The sequence below is a fragment of the Somniosus microcephalus genome, chromosome 11 (assembly GCF_052327205.1).
Source record: "Somniosus microcephalus isolate GS21.2 chromosome 11, FLI_Smic_1.0, whole genome shotgun sequence".
In the NCBI taxonomy this organism is placed as follows: Eukaryota; Metazoa; Chordata; class Chondrichthyes; order Squaliformes; family Somniosidae; genus Somniosus; species Somniosus microcephalus.
In genome coordinates this window covers 134,926,753-134,945,784 of record NC_140997.1, presented here as the reverse complement: position 1 = coordinate 134,945,784, position 19,032 = coordinate 134,926,753, and the positions used below count along the sequence as shown (strand labels likewise).

The following is a 19,032-nucleotide window of genomic DNA, read 5'->3' as shown; positions in this document are numbered from 1 at the left end:
TGCTCACCTTTGAACAGGATACTACAAGCAAGTTTTAGTATCCTAGAGAGGACTGTAAGGTTTTGCAAAATTTCAGAAATTTCTGCAGCCCCCGAAGATTATTTGATTAAAAGAAAAACCTGGTTGGAATGTACCTTAAAAACCCAGGACATCAAAAATGGCTGTCAGGCTTCGTGGCAGAAGACAAATACAGCCTGTTGAACATCTCCCATCACTGACTGAAGTACTTGAGGTACTTAAAACTGTCAATCAACTGCGGTTTAGGAAGTTCAACAGAGGAACAAAAGGATTGTTTGTTTACACAAGCTCTCTACAATGTTGGCTCAAGGGCTTAAGTACTTAAAGCTGTCAATCAGTTGCGGTTGGGCGGTGACCACAAGACAATGGATTGTTTACAAAGCACTTGTGTGCTGTTGACTGAACACTTAAGGATTTGTTTGTCCAGCACTTGAGACATTTTAAACTGAGCACAAACCAGCTTAAACCAATGGGAAACACATTCAAACCCATTACAGTCAATGGGGACAGATCGGTCCCTTTTGTATAGCCCAGATACATCCAGATTTGGGCACGAAGATAACGGCTCCCAATGGGGTATAAAGATAGCCCCTCAGGAAGCCATTCTCTCCATCTCTGCCACCTTGCTTCCGATGCTCTGCCTACAAGAGGAACAGCTCAACAGCCCGCCCAAAGAAGTGGAATACCAGCAGTTACTTTTGAATTACTGGGGTATCTCTACTTTGGGGTGGTGAAGAATCTAAGACAGACCGCAGGGGCACAGAGCAGGCATTCACTGGTGAGCATAAGCTTTCTGGTCCTTTACAAGGCAACCTAGATAGGTATTAGGGGTGGGAATTAAAGGGGAATTTTGTTAAATTGTAATTTTAGTCAATTTTCCCTCGATGTGTCCATTTCTCCTCCCCTATTAAGTAAAAGTGTGCTGTATTAAGCAAAGGTGTGCTGTATTAAGCAAAGGCGTGCTGTATTAAGCAAAGGTGTGCTGTATTAAGCAAAGGTGTGCTGTATTAGGTAAAGGTGTGCTGTATTAAGCAGAGGTGTGCTGTATTAAGTAAAAGTGTGCTGTATTCATCATTATTTTCAATTTATTCTTTATTTCAATAAATACTGGTTTTCTTTGCACTCAACCACGAGTCTCGTTTTGTCTACATCGCTACTGAAATAAGTCCGGCGGCCAGGACCAGAAAGGGGAGCGATTCAAAACTGCACGGGGCCTGGAGCAGCTCAGATACTTCTGACTGGCCAGAGACAAACCCCAGGGGCAACCAAAATCATACCTAACTCCCCCTTCCCCCTTTTCTACAGTATGCTCTCTTTAAATCAAAAATTGAAAATACCTTGTAGTTGGCAAGGTTATTGACCATGTCATCGATGCGTGGTAGTGGGTAGGCATCCAGGCCGGTATACTGGTTAATAGTTTGCGAGTAATCCATGCAAAGACGTTTCTTGTGTTGCTTCAGAGGGTTTTTAACAACGACGGCTTGAGCCCGCCAGGAAGATGAACATGGCTGTGAGGGTGCCAGTCAGTTCCTTTTTGTAACCTCTAGATGGCACCTTCACTTGTTTGTTCCTTTGTTAATTGTCCTAGTCTCCTGTGTTAATTGTTCCTAGTCTTCTGTGTTAAGTCTTAACGGCCTGTTAGCTGTTCATGGGTTTCACCTGGTTTTCTTGGTATATAAGGTCTGTGGTTTCTTCACTCTGAGCTCAGTCCTAGTCGGGTAACCGGAGGGACTAGCCCTTGCTCTGTGGCTCCTGGCTTTAACTAGTTGGTTGCCAAGATGTATTCCCGAGCTTTGTATTTAAGATGTATTCCCGAGCTTTGTATTTAAGATGTATTCTCGAGCTCTGTGTTTAAGATGTATCTAAGTCTGTGTTTTTGTTGTTAGTCTTGATAAGGTGCTGGGCTGGACTAGCGTGTTGCCATGTTGGAGCTTGTCCTGAGCTTTGTATTGATAAGCTGATTACCCCTGTGGTAGCTTGTCTCGAGTCACGTCTCGGCAAGCCGGTTGCCCTTGAGGTAGCTTGTCTCAAGCTCAGTATGGACAAGTGGCTTTTCCTCATGGAAGCTGTCCTGAGTTCCTATCTTGACTAGCCGTCTTGTAACTTGTCTCTAGTTCTTATGTATATTGCCGTGTTTCTTGTGTGAATCTAGTTATGTGTGGCTTACCCCTGTGGTAGCTTGTCTCGAGTCCCATCTCGGCAAGCCGGTTGCCCTTGTGGTAGCTTGTCTCAAGCTTAGTGTTGTTTTGTAACTTGTCTCTAGTTCTTATGTATATTGCTGTGTTCCTTGTGTTAATCTAGTTATGTGTGAATCTAGTAAAGTTCAAACAAAGTACTGTATATTTGCCTCTCGCCTCGTTTCTGCACTTGGGTCCAGAACTTACATTACCCGGAGAGCACGGCCCCTTGTGAACACGGCCCCGTGGCTCCCCAACCCCGTCACACATGGCTCAATGATACCGTCAGTTAGAAGGCGAGAGATTTCTGCCTCGATAAAGGCTTGATCATCTTGGCTGAAACGTCATGATTTAGTGATTATGGGCTTACATCAGGGGGAAAGGTTGGCAAACAAGGAGGGCTTGCCGAGCGAAGCTGCTGAAAGTGCACAAAATGGTACTTTGGAAATAGTAAGCTCCGGCTTTGACCCTCCAAACTCGAAAGTGAGTCTTTTGTGTTGTTTCTGGAAATCCTGTCCCAGGAGCACATCACTGCATAGGTTTTTGAGGACCCCGAGCCAGGTGGAGAAATAAGTGCAGCCATTGAGAATAAGGTCGACAAGACAAAAGCCGGAAGAGTTGGTGGTCAGTGCCGTCAGAGCCATTGCAATTTCCCTGTCCGAGGGGTAAATACACAGTTTTAACTTACTGACAGCCCGCTCACTAATGAAGCTGTCAGAGCTGCATGAGTCGATTAGTGCACTCAAAATGTGTCCATTTACCGAAACCTTCATGGCTGCATGGGACAGACTTTGGGGAAAAACAGCTGTGATGGGAAGAAGGGCAGTTTTACCCTTGACAGCTGTAACCTTAGTAGTGGTTCTTGGGGGAGGAGCGGTTTTATAGCTTGCAGCTGTAACCTTAGTAGTGGCTCTTGGGGGAGGAGCAGTTTTATAGATAGTAGCTGCAAAACTAACAGGGGCTCTCAACCGGTATACCTTAGAAAAGTGGCCTTTATTACTAACAGAGGGTCTTGACTGGTATACCTTAGAAAAGTGACCTTTCTCACTGCAATGATTGCAGACTGCATTACGAGCAGGACAAAATTTCCTATATTGGAATGCACCTCCACAGAAGAAACATTTCCTTCCAGATTGCCAAGATGCCGCTAGGGCAGGGTCGTCATCAGTGAAGGCTTCTAGGGTAGGGTTGTCATCAGCCAGGTTGGAGTCATCATCAGTGAGGGCTTCCGCCCGAGGCCTATCGAAGGAGTCACTAAAAGTAACAACAGCAGCCCGTGCATGTGGTGAAAGATAGGTATCTGCATTCCTCTTTGCTAAGTCCAGAGAACATGCTTTGTCATAGGCAGCCTGTAACTTGAGGGTTTTATTCTCCAACAGACGCTGACGTATGAAGGGAGACGCAATTCCATTAATAAAGGAATCATGAATGAACTCCTCCTGGTACTGCTCAGCTGTGACAGCTTTAAGATTACAATCCTTGCTGAGCCTGCAAAGTTTCTGAAGGAATTCGTCAAGTGATTCCCCGGGTTGTTGTCGAGTTGTGGCCAGTAGATGCCGAGGAAAAATTTTGTTTGGGGCCTTAACATATAGTTGCTGTAGTATTTGGATAGCGGCGTCATAGTCTACACAGTCTTCGATATAGTCAAACACATGAGGGGATACATAATTGGCAAGCATTCGTAACTTATTAGGAACATTCTCACCACACTCCTCAAGGAAGTTGCTGAAGGTACGATACCAGTGTTTCCATACCTTAGCAGCTGTAAGTGTATTCGGGTCCAGGTCGAGACGGGCGGGTCTGAGTAGTTTCTCCATGATGGATCGATTACTTCGTCTGAGTTCCCTTCTACAATTTGAGTCATAGCTGGCTGTTCCCAAAACCACTCAGAGCGTGGAGCAGGTCAGTTGATTAAATTGATGTGAAAAGACTGCTGAGCACTTGGTTTGAGTATAAAACAAGGCTTTAATCAACTGTTTCACAACCATGAGTTTCTAGTTACATCACTAGTTCCTGGTTACAAAAACGTCCTGAACAAGCTGGGCTCACGCCCGAGTATTTATACTCCTTGGATGGCGCCACCAGCTGGCCGCACAGTGATATTTCATGAGTCATTTCTCCATGAATGATAAGATTCATGTTAGGACATGAAAAGGATTGTGTGCTTTTAAAAGATTTTCTTTGAACACTTTCGCTTATTATTTAGAAAAAACATTGGAGATGGGAAAAAGGGCTTTTCGACTGAAGTTTAGAATCATACAATTGGGTAATGAAGGGGGGAATTTTATCAATGGGGGCGCGTTGAGGACGGGACTGCTGGTTGTCGTGTTTTAGTCCCGCCCCTAATGACGTCCGGCCAACCCACGCTATTTTCCCTTGATTGACCTCGTTAAGCCTGCCCTGCGGGCTCAGCAGGCCAATTAAGGGAAAGCCGGTGACAGAGAAGGTCAGTGTATGACGTTTCATCTGTTAAAAATTTTTGACAGATGAATTGTTATCGTTTGACAGCTTTGGCAATCTACGGTCTTTGGTGAGTCCTGGTACTCAAGACTCACCAAATCTCTTTCCTGAGCAGAAATCAGATGGCTGTTGCATTGGAGAACGCAGCGGCCATTCTGTCATCTCTGCCGTGGAGATGAGGAACCTCCGGATCCCCAACGGTTGAAGCCTGCAGGAAGAAACAAAGGTAAGTAAACTTTTTCTAACACTTTTCACTCACCTCCCATACTTACCTCTCCACACTTGCACCCATCACTCACCTCCACAGCGCATTTTTCGACCCCTCTCACCCCCGCAGACCCACTGCTGACCCTGGCGGGGTTTCCCGACGTCAGGAAGCCCGCACTTGTGTTGGTAAAATGGGGATAAGCCTCTTAACTGCCTGTTAACAGGCAGTTAAGTGGCTGTAATCCCCTTCCCGCCTTGATGAGACGGGTCCCTGCGTGAGTCAGGGATCTGCCTCCCGGGAAGATGGCACAGAGGCGGGTTGGGAGCGGGTTCAGTACCCGCTCCCAGTTTCTGCCATTTTCCCAGCAGTCCCGCCTCCAAACCTGCCTCCCCAGAACTGGCAAAATTCCCCCCCATGAGTCTGTTTGCTGCTCAATTGGCTTGAGAAGGCAGTGCACCTCGAGGATGTAGACCAATGATGGTGGGGTGGGGGGTGGGGGGGAGGCAGTGGAAGACAGATGGTCATGTGATGAAACCGCCAGCAATATTTTCCAATCAGAGTTGACAACCCCGTGCTAGACGGGTCGTGGTGATCTATCTTAGCTGTGTCTATGGGTTGCCAGCCAAAGCATGATACACCCCCAAGTGGTAGTCTAGATGGAAGAAATAGAGCAAACAAGGCTAAGGAGGATGCACTCATCACCAAGGAAAGGAATGTCTGGATTTTCATTTTTGAGGCACTGAGCTGGAATGAGGGTTCTAGGAGGAGCTACTATATTCTAGAAGGATGCCCCCTTGTTCCTCCTGAGGAATGAAAAAGGGCTTTTCAGTCTACCATCACAGGTATGGGTCCCTTAACAGCCAGGATCAGGAGTGCAATACTCCTAGCCAACTTCAGATAGATGCATTGAGTGAAGAATTCTGCACCTTAAACTCTTAGGGGGAAAAATTCAGTTGCTTTGCACCTCCCATTAGTGCCCTAAGAGGGTGCTAATGGGGCGCAAAGCAACTAGTGCCCGGGCGTGGTGATGTTTGCGCCGCTCACGAAATTGACCAGACATTTTGCGGCGGCACTAAACACTACGGCCACGATCTCCTGCACCCGCAGATCATGACGTCAGTTGAGCGTGCAACGCCCTGGTAGCGCCCTGGACTGGATATTGAGTGGCGCCCCCTGCCTTGCCGCCTGCCACTAGCAACGACAGGTTGAGGGGAACGTTTTACAATTGGGAAGGGATTGGGGGAGCGCTATTTAAAGGCGGCCGCTTCCTGCCTTTTTTTGTCGGCGACATTTTTGCACCACCCATTCTGAGAGAGAGAGATACTTCTGGAGAGATTCAACATTGTGTGAAGGAGTTTTGGGTACTGAGTAGCACTTAGCAGGCTCATTTTGATTTGACCTTCCTTGCATCGATTTAGAAGAGACTATGGGAGCTGCACTCTGAGCTCTTACCCTGGGCCTTTCCATTGTTCTTTCCAGCAGATTTGATGTACAGGTCTCTCCAGGCCGAGATTCAAGGCTGCAATGAGCAGGGTGTGGATGGAGAGCAAGATCGACCCTTCCCTTTAAGAACTGGCCGGTGCCAGTATGTCTGTGTTCCATTGCTGACTGACATCACATGAGCTTCGCCAGCGCTCTGAGTTAGCACCTTGCTCCTCGGCGTTAGCGTTTTAAGAGAGTGTGTAGCGCATAATGACCTTCAGGGATGATAGAAACCAAGTTTGCAGTCGGAGGCGATACAGGAAACTCTCTTTTAACCGGCACCTAAATATCCAGAAATCTCTCTTAACCGGCAAAATTCAGGAGTAGGTTCAGGTAAGTTTTACTATATATTAGTGGCCGTGTAACCGGGGTTCCTGGATCTGTGGCCGTGTAACTGGGGTTCCTGCACCTGTGGCCATGCAACAGGGACTCCTGGATCTGTGGCCGTGTAACCGGGACTCCTGCACAAGTGCCGTGTAACTGGGGCTCCTGCACCTGGGGCCGTATATGGGGCTCTCGTACCTTGGTAATTATACCTCGCTGTAATCCGGCCTTTTTGATCAACCGGTGCCGGATAAAAAAGTTTCCTGTAATTAGCGCCAGGCGCTAAACTTTGCGCCCAGCCAATAATTGCGCCCCAAACGGGGCGATACCGAATTTCTCCCCCTAATATCCAAGAGTTGATTGGAAGGGAGGAGGGGGTCTGGGGCGGTAAACTATACTTCCTGCCTCTCTTGGAGTCAAAGTCACAATTGGTACTGGCTCTGATTCCAAGGCAGTCAGAGAGTGGGCCAAAGGCTCGTTTGGAACCCCTAGGGCAGAAGGAATAAGAAAACAATGCAGAAATAAACATGACCTTCTCTCTTGTTTGCTAAGAAACTCACTTTCAGAAGGAGGGGCCTCTGAAGAATGATTAGTACTGGTTGGTGCTGGAGTGGCCCCTAGGCCAAACGTAGCATTGACGCCCGAGGCAAAGGCACTACTTTAGTCAGTATCACTCGGGGCAGGGAAGGACAATAGCAGATCAGTAAGGATCCCAAACATACAAAATACCACACACAATTCTTCGATGGAGGGTTTGCTGACAGTTATTCTGAGCAGATCAATTCCAAACCTTAGAAAGCATATAGTGCTATGTATTCTTCCATCTTGCCCACTTTGACTCCCTGCCATCTCAATAAATATAAATAAGTACTTTGCAGTTACAATTATAAAATTCCACCACACACCTTGAAGGGTAGGTCAGTATACTCTTCCAGGAACATCTTTAGCTGGCTGATGCAGATTCGTAGGTCTCCATCCGTGAATTCATAGGAAATATTGAATCCAAGTGGCCCAAACTTCCTTCGTTCTATGTTGGTTCCATGGAACAGACATAAGGATAGCAGGAGAGACTTAAAATTCGCAACCTGAAATTAAAGGTTAAGTCAATAATGACAAAGTGAGTTGATACTTCAATGTAAGCTCACAAGGACCTGCGCCAAACCTGCAGTTTCCTACTTCTCAGCTGTGTCATCAGAGGAGCTGTAAGCAAAGGCTATCTGCTTCTCACTATGTTATACTGTACTTAATGGGTGCAAAACAATACAGGGGAGGTACTCAATTAACTGGCGGGTTGAGTTCCAAATTGGTACTATTTCTTCTGGAGCAGAGAAGGCTATGAGAAGATTTAATAGAGGTTTTTAAAATTATGAAGGGCTTTGACGGGGTGATTAGAGAAAGACTATTTCCTCTAGTTGGGAATTAAGTAATGAGGGGTCATCAATTTAAAATTGTGTCTAAGAGGGTGAGGAGAGAGGTTAGGAGAAATTTCTTTATGCAAAAAGTTGTTAGAGCATGGAACGCTTGGGCCCAATGAGTAATTGAGACAGGGACCATTACATATTTTAAGGGAAAAGTAGCTAAACATTTAAAGCAGAGAAAGAGGCAGGACTATGGGTTCGAAATGCAGCGGTGGAATTAGTTTTGGATTGCTCCAGCAAAGAGCTGGCAAAACACGATGGGCTGGATTTTCATTCAGGGGCGGGTTGGTGTCGTGAAATCCACATTTCGTGTTATCCACACGAATATAAATCGATGTGGGAGATTGATGCTATTTTAACTTAATTGTCCAATTGAGTTCCAGCGTGTGGGAACCCTTGGCAAATGAGTTTTTCCAGTCAAAAAGTCGCATCTTATGACATCATCATTGCTGCTGCATTTAAGGTCTGCAACAAGCCTTGCTTCTTCTGCGGGCTGCCAACCTTTTGGCATTTACTGTTAGAGGAACCTGGAGTCACAATGGCCAGTGACAGACCTAGGGCTGCTCCCAGGTTCGACGACGTTGCCCTGCAGGCTCTGGTTGAGGGAGCTAGAGCTCATAAGGATGTGCTCTTCCCTTCATCAGGGAGGAAGAAGCCTCCCCAGCAGACCAAGGCTCTGTGGCTGCAAGTGGCAGAGGAGGTCAACTCCTTAACGGTTACCCGCAGAACCTGGATACAGTGCAGGAAGAGATTTCATGACCTTGTGCGTACTGGAAAAGTGAGTATGAATTTCCCATCACCCTCAATCTGATCCCTATTGCCTCTCCTCACCAGCACTCAGCTTTAGCAATCTCTTCCTCCACATTCCACTTGACACTGACATCCATGCACCCTTACCCATTCCCTTTCTCTCTATGCTCACATTCACCTAACTATTCGACTATGCAGCCCTCACGCTCCCTATCACTGTGATGCTATGAAAACAACTGACAACACACAGGGAGGGCCCTTGGTCTTGCCACCTCACTCCATCTTTGTCTCCTTCTAAATGTCTATGCTATGGAATCTCTACATTCACTCCTTCATTCTCACTCAAACTCCACTTGTCTCCCTCATTGCAGGAAAAGAGAGCTCACAATAAAAGGGAAAGAGCCAGGACAGGAGGAGGGCCACCCTCAGTAGCCCAGCTCACCCCCTGGGAGGAGGCGGTCCTGGAAATCGTCGGAGTGGAAGATGATGCACAAGTGGGGGACGGACAGACGGGTGCATCACAGCAAGCTAGTGACAGAATAGTTTTACATCTCTCTCATTGACATTGCATGAGTCGCTGATAATGATTCTGAAGCTCTAACAGATGGACTTATGATCATCTGCAATATGCAATGTGCATGTAACTGTTAGATCCGTGGTTCAGTGGATAAATAATTACACGGATGCTGTACATAAACAAATAACAGGTCTTTACTGGAGGAGGGTAATCTCTAGACTGGGGTACAGAGGCATGCGCACAGCTTATATACCGGTGTGGTCACTGCCGGTACTACAGTATACAGGAGCTGTAAAAAGTAGTTCTGACTTAAAGCACATACACTACAATTCCTCCCTTTTTAGATTAATAATACCCCCTTAATATTCAAATAACAATTACATTTTTACATGTACATTCAATAACAAAAGTCCATTTATGATTCAGTCTTTGGGGTGGCTTCCTGACCCTTTCAGGATAGCGCCTTTCCGGAGGTTCTTGTTCTTGGTGCAGAGGCGATTCTGACCCCCTTTCATCGGGTAGTTCATCGGGTTCCACTGCTACTGGGTCTGAAGTAGATACTACCGGTATGTCGGGTTCATCCCCAGGTACTCGAGACATGGGGTTGACGCATTCCTGTGATGCTAAGATCTGATCGACGTGGCGTCTCACAATGTTCTCCCCGACATCCACTGTGTACATTAATGGCCACTGCCTTGTACATATCGTTCCGGGTTGCCACTTCTCTGTTCGATAGTCCCGGGCCAAGACTGGTTGCCCTACATTGAAGCTCCTTGTTGGCTTCTCGTTGATGTGCTGGAATTGTTTGTCCTCAACATTTCTTCGCACATTTGGTCTGAGCAAGTCCAGACGAGATCTCAACCTTCGGTTAAAGAACATCATGGCCGGGGTCTGGTTGGTAACTGCATGTGTCGTGTTTCGGTAGGCTAATAAGAAATTGTCTATCTTATGCTGTAGTGGAATTTCCTCGTCGCACATGGCCTTTATCGCCTTCTTAAAGGTTTGTACGAACCTCTCAGCCAATCCATTGGTGGCTGGATGATACGGGGCGGATGTGTAATGCCTTACCCCATTCCTTTTCATGAATTTTTGGAACTCGTCGGACACAAACTGTGGTCCATTATCAGAGCAGATCTGCTCTGGCAACCCGTTTCTGGCAAATATGGTCCGTAGGGCTGCAATCGTTTTCTCTGTAGTGGTTGAAGATATCTTTATCACCTCAGGCCACTTTGAATGAGCATCCACTGCTATTAAGAACATTGAGTCCATGAATGGACCAGCGAAATCAATGTGCACCCATTGCCATGGAGAGGAGGGCCATTCCCATGGGTGTAGAGGGGCATGTGGTGGTGCATTTTGGACCTTCTGGCATCCTAAGCAGCTCTTAGTTAGGTCTTCGATTTGTTGATCGATTCCCAGCCACCACACATAAGCCCTAGCTAGGATTTTCATTTTCACTCCCCCCAGATGACCTTCATGTAGCTCATTTAGCACTCTCTCCCTTAACTTGGGTGGACTCACCACTCTGGATCCACACACCACTGTCCCCTGGCATACTGACAGCTGTTCTCTTCTGGATGAGAATGCTGGCAACAGTGAGTTGCCATGTGTTGGCCATCCCCTCACCGTCAATTCATACACCCGTGACAGCGTCGGATCATTGCGGGTTTCCTTCTCTATATCCGCGTTTGTTACTGGCAATCGTTCAATTATTGATGAATAAAATATCTCGATAGGGTCCACTGCTGGTGCTTCCTCCACAGTAGGCAGTGGCAGGCACGATAGCCCATCAGCCTTCCCATGCTGTCTCGTGCCTTTATATTCTATTTCATATTGATTCGCCCCTAGAAACAGGGACCATCTTTGTAACCGCTGTGCAGTCATTACTGGCACGCCCTTCTTTGGATTAAAGATGGAGACAAGTGATTGGTCGTCAGTCAGCAAGGTGAACTTCTGTCCATGCAGATAGTGGTTGACTTTTTTTACTCCCCATACTAGGCTGAGGGCCTCCCTGTCAATCTGGGTGTAGTTGCACTCGGCTGAGGTTAGTGACCGAGACGCAAAGGCTACTGGCCTCTCCAACCCGTCTGGGAATTTGTGCGACAGCACCGCTCCAATGCCGTAGGGTGATGCATCACATGCCAAACGAATTGGTAGTGCTGGGTTGAAATGGGCCAACACCTCTTTTGATGTGATCAATTCTTTACACTTCTGGAAAGCTCATCTACGTTCGTCATCCCACTTCCATGGTACCCCTGTTTGCAGTAGGGTGTTCAGCGGGTGTAATACCGTAGACAAATTTGGTAAGAACTTGTGGTAATAGTTTACCAGCCCGAGGAACGACCTCAGTTGTGACACATTTTCCGGTGCTGGAGCCTTGACTACTGCCTCTATCTTGTCAGGGGACTTATGTAACCCCTCTTCATCGATGACGTGGCCGCAATACGAGATCTGTTTCTGGAAAAACTCGCACTTGTGGCGATTAGCTCGTAGCCCATATTCCTTTAATCTGGTGAGCACCTTCTCCAAGTTAGCGAGGTGATCACCGTCATTTTCGCCCGTGACCAAGATGTCACCCAAATAACACTGGGTCCCTGGAATCCCTTGCAGGACCTGATCCATCGCCCTTTCCCAGATAGCCAGAGCCGAGGCTACTCCAAACACCAGCCGGTTGTATTGATAGAGACCTTTATGGGTGTTGATCGTAAGGTAATGTTTCGAAGCTTCTTCTACCTCCATTTGCAAGTACGCCTGGGCTAGATCAATTTTGGTGAAGCGTTTACCACCAGATAGCGAGGCAAAAATATCCTCAATTCGTGGAAGCAGATATTGCACCGTGTGAAGGACTGGGTTCACTGTCACCTTAAAATCCCCACGGATGCGGACCTTCTTTGGTTCCCCAGGCGTATTACTCAACGACCTCTTCATTACAGGAACGATGGGTGTAGCCCACTTGCTCCAGTCCACTTTGGACAGTATTCTTGAACGTTCCAACCCTTCCAGCTCTGCTTCAACCGCTGGTCTGATCGCATAAGGCACTGGTCTGGCCTTCAGAAACTTTGGGCTTGCATTAGCCTCTATTTTAATTGTTGCTGTTATTCCTTTTAGTGTTCCTAGTCCCTCCTGGAACACTTCTTTTGCGTCAGTTAGCATTTTTGACAGTCGTCCAGGTGTGACGTCGTCATCCTTTTTGGCCTCCACCTTCAGTGCCTGTATGGAATGCCAATCTAAATGTATCTTCCGGATCCATTCACGTCCTAGCAGTGGTGGTCCTCCATTTGGCAATACATATATATCCATTTTAGGTATTTCCTGACCTTTATATGTCACTTTCACCCTTATTTTTCCTTTGGGGTAGACTTTTTGCCCCGTATACGTCTTCAAGACAATCTCTGTAGCTTTCAAGGGTATGTGTGAAAATAGCCACTTGTAGTCTCTTTGATTTATGACTGTTAGAGCTGACCCTGTGTCCAATTCCATTTCCACTTGGACTCCATCTATCTTGAGTGTAACCCAGATAGTCTGGTGATCCTCCATTTCGGTTACATTATGTAGTTTCAGACAACCCAGCTCCTTGCTTCCAGAGTCTGTGTCACTTTTCTGTTCGTCTGAACCACTGTCCATCACCTGGTGTACCTTTTTGTACTTCTCCTGTGGAGATTTCTTACTGTTGGTTTTCTTCCCAGACCTGCAGACTCTTGCTATGTGTCCTGCTTTCCCACACTGTCTGCACACTTGGTCCTTGAACCAACAATCTTTCTGGTCATGTGTTGTTCTGCCGCAGCGATAGCACTTCCCTGTTCCATAGGTCATTTCGTTGGTGCCATATTCTTGCTGTCTCCGTTGTATCTCTGCAGCGCCCCTTGCGGCTGCTTTGTGTGATACTGCCATACTGAAAGCTTTGTCCAGCGTAAGGTCCTTTTCTGATAGAAGCCGTTTCTGGGTTCCTTCACTTTGTAGCCCACACACAAACTTGTCCCTTAACGTGTCTGCTAGTCCCGCTCCAAACTGGCAGTATTTCGATAGCTTGCGCAGTTCCGTTAGGTACTCAGCATTGCTTTCGTCTTTGTGTTGGTTCCTTTTATGGAACTTAAATCGTTCTGCTATCAGCAGCGGTGTGGGGTTTAAGTGGTCCTGTAGGATTTCTACTATGCATTCAAAATTCTTGTTTACCGGCTTCTCTGGGGTTATTAGATTTCACAGTAATCCATAAGTTTTTGCACCCATGGAATTTAACAGAACCAGTGCTTTATTAACATCTGGCACTTCATTCGCCCTGCAGTACACCTCAATACATTCCACATATGTCGCCCAATCTTCGACTTCATTGTCGAACGTAGAGATACTGCCACTCTTTGGCATCCTTGGTTGTGCGTTAACTATCACCAATGGCGCCTCCCGCGCTTCCCCTTCTTCTCCGCTGGCACAAAATGGTGTCTCCCGCGCTTTCCTTCCTTCCCGCGCTCGCCCGTCTTCTCCGCTGCGGCTTCGCAAAATGGCGTCTCCCGCACTCTTCCTTCTTCTCTGCGGCTCAATGGCGCCTCCCGCGCTCTCCCTGCTTCTCCGCGGCTCAATGGCGTCTCCCGCGCTCTCCCTGCTTCTCCGCGGCTCAATGGCGTCTCCCCTTGCTTCGCCCCGTGGACCCTGATCAGCCCATGATCCCTGGCTGTGCTCTGCGTGTTCTTCTCTTGATATTTGTCGACGCCACTCAGTCTAGAACCCGGCTGTTTCTTACCCTCTCTCTCTCCGGTTTGCAGTATTTTTCCTCGACGCCGCTCGGTGATCAACCCCCGGCTGCGCCCTGCTCTCTTCACCCTCTTTCTTACCCCGTCGACGCTGCCCGGCTCTCTCTCTCTGCCGTCGGTCGGCTCCAGCCGCCGCTGCTCGGGAAGGGTCTGCTCTGGAGCTGTCGTCGGTCCCTTACTGCGCGTTGTGGCTGGGGAACCAAGCCCGGCTCTCCACAGCCTCCCCAGCGAAGTTGGATCTCTGCCTGACTGCTGGGTGGTTGCTCGCGGTCGACGCCCGTGTTCCTGGACTCGACTATTTAAAAAAATTTTTTTTTATGTTGCAGGTAGATTCACATCAACACTCGTCACCACTGTTAGATCCGTGGTTCAGTGGATAAATAATTACACGGATGCTGTACATAAACAAATAACAGGTCTTTACTGGAGGAGGGTAATCTCTAGACTGGGGTACAGAGGCATGCGCACAGCTTATATACCGGTGTGGTCACTGCCGGTACTACAGTATACAGGAGCTGTAAAAAGTAGTTCTGACTTAAAGCACATACACTACAGTAACCTTGACCTCACATCTCTAACTCTTTCCTTTACTCCCCCACAGGGCCATCGAGAGCCCCCGTCCCCATTATCCAGGAGGAAGAGCCTGAGCTTCCAGACTCCTCAGAGGAAGCTGCAACCTCTGAGGGCGCAGTGTCAGCAGGATTCACCACACCCAGCACCAGCGCAGACACTCACACCTCGGTGGGACCTTCGGGACATAGAGTAGTGTTGTCACCTGGTGTATCACAGCTCACAAGTGAGCATCAGCAGATTGTAGAGACAGGGACAGAAGTGGAGAGTCCTCGTCGGAGGGCGCAGGACTCTGCCAGCTCGGCTCAGCTGCATGTCGACCCTCTGCCTCTGGGTCCATCCACAAGATCAGTGGTGCTGGAACTCCAGGAACAGATGCAGGAGTCTCTGCCAGGTTTTGTCTCCAGGGTCGTTGCGAGTGTGGAGCAAATGGAGGAGGAGTCCATAGCGAACATGAGCAGAACCTTTGTGGAGTCATTGGCGCATGAATGCATCACCATGGAAAGGATGGCAACCTCCATGGAGGTGATAAGTCGCCAGAGTGCAGAAAACATGCTGAGTGCTCAGAATAGAATGACATCTCTGAAGGAGCGATGGTCATCTATTGAGCAGATAAATCAGACCTTCATGGAAGTCCTTCTGAGTAGGACTGCCAGTGCAGATACGGGTCCCCATGGCCCCCTGATGTGCAGGAAGGTGCTCTCAAGCCACTTGCATGCGCTGAGGGGGACCTGACCCATGAGAGGGAAGTTGGTGGCAGACCTCAAGGAAGTGGGGGCTCCTCTCCAAGCACTCACACTTCCATGCCACTGCAGAGCCCTCGGTCAGAGCCCCACCAGATTCCACACCCAACTGGGATCGGCGTCTCAACCCCTGCACAGCCACAGGATCAGCAGACTGTTGATGAGCCCTCACAGGTTCGCAACCCCAGAGGATGCCCGCCAAAGGCGTCGAGACAGGAGCAGCAAGAAAGTGAGCAAGGGGCCTCCACATCTGCTGAAACCACAGGGGAAGCACCACGTAGGAGCACGCGTAAGAGAAAGATACTGCACAAATAGTCACAAGGATAGCCACTTGGGTGAAATTTGATGTTTTATGTGAAAAAGCCATCAGATCAATAATGTTAATAAAAAATCTGATGGCTACTGCTGTAGTTGTGGCGTGTGTCATTTCGCGAATCGGACTTTCACATTGAAGGCTTAGGATTACTTGGATTTGTCATTATGGTGGTCAAATTGCTAGGAGTCAGCTGGTTCTTGGCCATTGTCGATGCTCAGGTAAGGAGATGCGAGGCAAAAGTTCTTGAGTGGTGTAGGGGGTGGCGTGTGGTGGTGTTGTTTGGTGCGTACGTACGCCCAGTCAGTTATGCCCCTGACTGTCTTGTGAGCGGTTCGAATCGCTCCCACGCCCCTGGGTTCTAGACACCGGACTTAGGTACAAGGTGGCAGTACAGAGAAGACTCGAGTAGACAGGTGGTTGGATGTAAACAAAAACCAAGATTTTATTGAAGAGGAAAAACTTGATACAATCTCATGGAAAAATTACTAGTGTACACTTCTACAGGCAAAAATACAAAAGAATAATAATAACTATACTTATGCAGGGAATGGGGAACACACGGCACATCGAGGGAAAACAACTATGTTAACAATCCCCTTATCCTTATCCCACCCCCTATACCTAACTAGATTAAGCTATGAGGGGTCAGAACTTCATGCTCACCAATCAAAAGGTTTGTTGGACTCAAAACAGCGGTTGGGTTCGGGGTTCGCTCTTGGTGCTCTCTGGAGCCTGCCGTCGTCATGTGGTCTCCGAGCGCTGCAAGGGTGTTGTCCAGGTTTGAGTACCCCAAAGTTAAAGTCTCTGTTTGGGTACTTTACCTTGCAGGGATGATTCTTCGTCGACAGCCGCCAGATTGAGTTGGTGTGCAGATATTCGAAGGTCGGCTGAGGCTGAAGGCCCGATAATTCGAAGCCTCCCCTCAGTTCGTCTCCTCAGTTCGTCTTCTTCAGCCGGTCTTCCTCAGGTGGCCTTCCCTCCAGTGGTCTTCCCTCTTCCCCTCGTCGCGTCCCGCCTGGCCTGGCCTGAATTGTCCGTGTCCGCCCGACCCGGTGCCGGGGCTAGTTCCAGATGGGGTGGGAAAAGGGCACGGGCAAAGGCCAGGGGGTAAGCGCAGGATGGGGAAAGAGCAGGAGCCACGAGGGTGAGGGGCCGAAGAGCAGCACCAGCACACCAACCAACAAGAACACCGAACACGAACACACCGAAGACACCGATTGCTACCCGAGGGGCCTTCAATTATACCTTCGTCGAAAACCCTTATCTGCACGCCAAATCAGGTTAGTTCTTAGTTTTAATCTTGGCGGGCTATTTTAAATAATGGTAGCAATCCATACTAACTGGTTTTAGATGGCCGGTAATCGCATCTACCGGCCCGATAATTGACTTGTATTGTCCTGAAAGTTCCTTGATGGGCCTGTCCGGCCTCGATGTCTCTGTTAATCTGTTTCCGATAATATATGTAGACTGCTTGATGGCCTTAACTATAGGCCTAAACTGAATTTAGATTTGCCTCCAATTCGGTCTAATGCATAATTCAGAGTCCTGTCTGGTTCCAAAATACAAAGTCTCTCTTCACAGAAGCCTGCAGCTTGGTTTCGATTTCTCCAAGCTGTCTGCATTGCAGAGTCCATTTAAAAATCTTACAGGGTTGCTGCCACGAGGCACGGACGCCATCTTGGGTACCCTTTTTGATTTAAAATGTCCACACAGGGTCCCGTTTATTAATAACAGCCTTCGGGGAAATGCAGAAATTTTGCAAATCTTACAGTGGCTAGGCTAAGCAAATCTGGCAAAGGTGGGTGCGTTCCTTGCATCCCGGGCAGCTATGTTCTCACGTACTGTTGCCGCTGGTTGATGGGCCTCTGCAAGATGTTCGTTTTCGCTCTCCTCCTCCTCCTCCTCATTTGAGAAGGATAAGTGAGGAGCCACTTGGTCCTCAGGAATCTGCAAGCCACGACGCTGTGCCATGTTGTGAAGTGCACAGCAAACCACGACGATTTTGGAGACCCTGGCTGCTGAGTACTGCAGGGCTCCACCTGATCTATCCAGGCATCTGAAGCGCATCTTCAGCAAACCGATGGTTTGCTCGATTATGGATCCGGTGGACATGTGGCTGGAGTTGTAGTGCTCCTGAGCTTCGTTGGCTGGCCTCCTCAACGGCGTCATTAGCCACGTCCTCAGGGGACAGCCCTTGTCTCCAAGTAGCCATCCGTTAAGTTGGTCTGGCGGACTGAAGAGCGGAGGCACACTAGACTGGTGCAGTATGAAGGAGTCATGGCAACTGCCAGGGTACTTGCACAAACATGCAAAATTTCCTTCTTGTGGTCACACACCAGCTGAACGTTAAGGGAGTGGAAGCCCTTGTGGTTGACAAAAATACCTGGATTGTGATGGGGTGCCTTAAGGGCCACATGTGTGCAGTCAACGACGCCCTGCACCCTTGGAAAGCCTGCCAGATTAGCTAATCCAACTGCACGCGCTGTGACACTTACTTGATCCTTGGTGAAATGGATGTGATTGTGCGCGATGGCAAAGAGGGCATCGGTTACCTGTGTGATGTAAGTGTGTGTGGCCGCCTGGGAGATGCCGCTGATGTCTGCTGCTGATCCCTGGAATGAGCCTGAGGCAAAAACGTTGAGTGCGGTGGTGACTCTGACGGCCACTGGTAAGGGTTGTCCACCTGGTCCGTTGTCCACCTGGTCCTCTGGGCTGCAGGTCTTGTTGCAGCATTGCGCAGATATCACCCACTACCTCTCGCGAAAGTCGGAGCTGCCTTTGGCACTGCTGCTCAGACATGTTGATGTAGCTGACCCTGTGTCTGTAGACCCTGTTTGGGGGGTATCCCCTGCGCCGACAGGCTTCCATGCGCTGGCCCCTTCTGGCCTGTGCAGCTTCAAGTGGGCGAGCAGCAGCTTGGCGCTGCTGTTGGTGCTGCTGTTGTTCCTGGTTTTGCTGGTGCTGCAGCTGGTCTTCTTCCTCATCTAATGCCCAGAAGGGAAGGAAATAAATGGCTCCCATGCTTCTGGTATATGCCTCAGTTGAGGAAGCGCTGAGTGAAGGTGGCGAGAGGGGTTTCCCAGGAGGTCACACTGGAGATTGGTGTCAGGCTCCAAACTTCCACAGCTGTGGTTATGCCTTCTAAAAGTTCCCCCAGACCTTAGACAACTAAGTCCTGCCACCTGCAAATGATGGCTGATCAAATCTCCTCTTTAATGTTTGAGCTGCAGCTGATAGTCAGCAATCCACTTGTGCTCCCGCCAGGTTTCACCGTTGTGTTTTGGAACAGGCGTATTTCACGTGG

The 19,032-nt window shown here is 48.5% G+C and overlaps 1 protein-coding gene across 1 annotated transcript in view; it reads right to left on the bottom strand.

The window, feature by feature from the left end:
* Positions 1-19,032, bottom strand: part of dnah1 (dynein, axonemal, heavy chain 1) — a 971,783-nt gene that overhangs the window by 259,618 nt on the left and 693,133 nt on the right. The window contains exon 71 of the mRNA XM_085999976.1: positions 7,575-7,754. Coding sequence (XP_085856102.1) covers positions 7,575-7,754 — 180 coding nt within the window. The remainder of the gene's footprint in view (positions 1-7,574; positions 7,755-19,032) is intronic.